The sequence below is a fragment of the Sinocyclocheilus anshuiensis genome, unplaced genomic scaffold (assembly GCF_001515605.1).
Source record: "Sinocyclocheilus anshuiensis isolate Anshui unplaced genomic scaffold, SAMN03320099.WGS_v1.1 scaffold412, whole genome shotgun sequence".
NCBI lineage: Eukaryota > Metazoa > Chordata > Actinopteri > Cypriniformes > Cyprinidae > Sinocyclocheilus > Sinocyclocheilus anshuiensis.
The window spans coordinates 454,316-457,477 of record NW_015558661.1 but is presented as its reverse complement, the minus strand read 5'-3'; the positions used below and the strand labels follow the sequence as shown (position 1 = coordinate 457,477).

At 37.8% G+C, this 3,162-nt stretch overlaps 1 protein-coding gene across 1 annotated transcript in view; it reads right to left on the bottom strand.

The window, feature by feature from the left end:
- tnksa (tankyrase, TRF1-interacting ankyrin-related ADP-ribose polymerase a) overlaps window positions 1-3,162 on the bottom strand; it is a gene marked incomplete at its 5' end in the record, with an annotated part of 100,305 nt that overhangs the window by 94,475 nt on the left and 2,668 nt on the right. The window contains one exon of the mRNA XM_016477210.1: window positions 1,694-1,918. Coding sequence (XP_016332696.1) covers window positions 1,694-1,918 — 225 coding nt within the window. The remainder of the gene's footprint in view (window positions 1-1,693; window positions 1,919-3,162) is intronic.

The window sequence follows — 3,162 nt, the reverse complement described above, 5'->3', positions numbered from 1 at the left end:
CGCGCTCTCACCCCCCCCACAGAGCGACACACACACACACACACACACACACACACACACACACACACACAGTAGCTATATATAATTTAGCAAAATCTCTTTAGCTATTCATTTTTGTTAATAAAAACTGGAACACATGGCGAAAAAATAGTGATGTGTGGACAAAGATGTCTGTCCAGTGCATGTTTACACAAAAAAAACAACAACAACAATCAAAAAGCAACGCAAAAAAACATTCCACCGGCTGCTGCCTGAACAAGAGACCTCCTTACTGAAGTGAAAGTGTTAGCGAATTTAACCACCCGTAACTCCCGAACCCTGGGGGCTATCGATGCGGGGGTGGTCTCATTCGAATTTTATCTGTGTTATATGTTCTGTAAAAAAAAAATGATATCGGCGGCATATTCGCCGATACGATATATCGGCAACAGGCTCATATCGGCCGATAATATCGGCAAAACGATATATCGGTCGGGCTCTAGTCCAAACATCCTGGTAAAGCTAAATGTTATGGTCTTTTAGTTGCTGGCTCTATCAAAAACCAACCAAGCCTGAGGATTAAGAACAATTAGGGCATCAACCAGAGATGGCGGCAACAATCGAAACATGGAACAGAGGTTGCCTAATACACGTTAAAGCAATGGACAACAACAAAAAACAAACCAACTGCTGTACCTGCATCAGCATACATCTACAACTTCAACTAACTTCCTTCTAAGGCCTATCTTGCAGAACGTTGTGATCAATAGTGAATCAGAAATATCTCAAGGACAAAAGTTTTATTTCCAGCATGAGCTACTCCAGACTGATGTTTAAAAATGTGAGGTCTACTTGTACATGGAATGACTCAGCCTGTCTAAAGCTCTGCAAAATAATTTTTCTGATTAACAAGTGCAAACATAAAAGCCAGAGAACATCTATTTCAATCTTTTCAGATTGAGAGATGTGAAATTACACGCATGTCCTCAGGCCTCTGAATTCTCCCTTAGATTGTGCGGATAATTCTTATCTCAAAGTTTTTAAATTGGAATTTCCCCCCCCATTTAATTGGATTATGCTAAAAATTTAGCAAGTGGCACTCTGGATAAGATTGCCATGAGCAGTAGACTACTTTTTCAGCAAATTCAGATAACTAAAAAAAAAAAACATACAATCGCAATTCAAAACACACTTTTCACTTTAGAAACAAACTTGGACACAAATCTGCAGCCTAATTACGTAAAACACAGAGTGGGAAGCACATCAAGCAGATTATTTCATGATCTGCGCATTGTGATGCATGAAACAGAGAATTGAAATGTTGAACGGCATTCCATCGCCACATTATTGGCCCTCTTCAACCCTCAGATGCAATGTTAAATTTCTCATGAATACCAAGCAGTAAAGATCTGATTAATGACTGAGCGCTGTGTAATAGCGTCAGTCACCGCGGCTAATCAAGAAGAATGCCACATGATTAACCCTTATTGAGAACTGTTCCTCAGGCAAAACACAGGAAAAATTAAAGTCATACATCTTCAGAATTCACTAAGGTGAGATTGTACCATTCGTCTCCTCAATCTACAAAACTGACACGCTCCCCATCCGAATCCAAACCAACACTTCCAACTCGAGACACACGTTTGAGGTTGCACAAGCCAACTTTTCAGATGATATACATCATTGTAGAAGAGACAGAAGAAGAGGAACTTACCGATGCATACGTCAGTTTTGCCCTTGATGGCGGCTTCATGGAGCGGAGTGTAATTCCAGTTGTCTCTGGCATTGGGATCGGCTCCTTGACAAAGCAACAAGCTGACCACCTCGGCGTGACCGAAGGAACAGGCGTTGTGCAGCGGGATCAATCCCCCATCGTCTCGTGTATGCACATTTGCCCCCATCTGCAAGAGATGTTCCACCACGTCTTTCCTTCCAAAACCTGTAAGGCAAAAATCAGTTAATCAAGTTTACAACATGCATTTCAGCCATTTCTAGCAAGAAAATCATTCTACACTTGTGCTGCCGTTCTTTCCATTGACTGTCAAATCTTATCTATGATTTTAGTCATGATATGAGAACCTGTTTCAACAGAAAAGTACTTTATTTTTGGTTTGTTTTGGTTACAGACTGAGAATACTACTGGATAGGAAGAAAAAGGAAATAAACCGGTTTCCCACAAAAGAGCTCAATGACAATTAATATGAGTGTACAAGGATCATTCAATAACTTTATTGATATAACACATGCATTATAAGCATCTTAAAGATGCAAATTCCCTTCAATAACAAGCTTATCCCAAGAAGAAATGTATTTGTGCACATTTAAAGGAAAATAGGTTTCAGAAATAACACTATTTATGTCCTGGTGTAACTGGATCCCTCCATGAAATGTCTTGGCAAGTGCAGTTTTCCTTTCTGTGTGGACATATTTCCTACTGCAACAGGAAGCTAGGGTGGGACATATCAAATGGCTCCTTTATTTGTTTTAAAACGGCCCCTAAATAACCACACATGAACTCAAATCAACAAAATTTTGTAGTGAATGCATTTACAAAGAGCAATTTCTAGTTGAGCATAAAACGAAGATATAGATATAGAAATGTTAACATTCATTAATTTGGAAAATGTAGTTTTAAACCCCCTTTATCGTTCCAGTTTTACTATGACTGCGGAAACACTAAATAATGTTGTTATAATCAGTTTTGGGGAGTAAATAGTTACATGTAATGGAATTACGTCATTTAATTACAAAATAAATGTAACTGTAATCAGTTACAGTTACTGAGAACAAATGTAATTAAAGGGATAGTTCACCCAAAAATAAACATTCTGTCATTAATTACTCACCCTCATGTCGTTCCAAACCCGTAAGACCTTCGTTGATCTTCAGAACACAAATTAAGGTATCGGTACCTGAATTTCGGTGCCGGTACCCAACGGTACCTTTTTTCGGTACTTTACTCTCTGTGTAATTACAAACACATTTATTTCAGTGAAAAAATAAGTCCAAAAGTCTCAATTTCAACATTTTGAACAATAGGGCCCTACAAACTTTTTCTTTATTTCTTTTTTTTTTTTTTTCCAGAAATTCTTGTTTTAATTTTTCTAAAAATCAAATGAAGGCATTAAACATTTATTTTAAATCAAATGAAAATTAAACCCTTTTATTTTTTGACAAACAAAC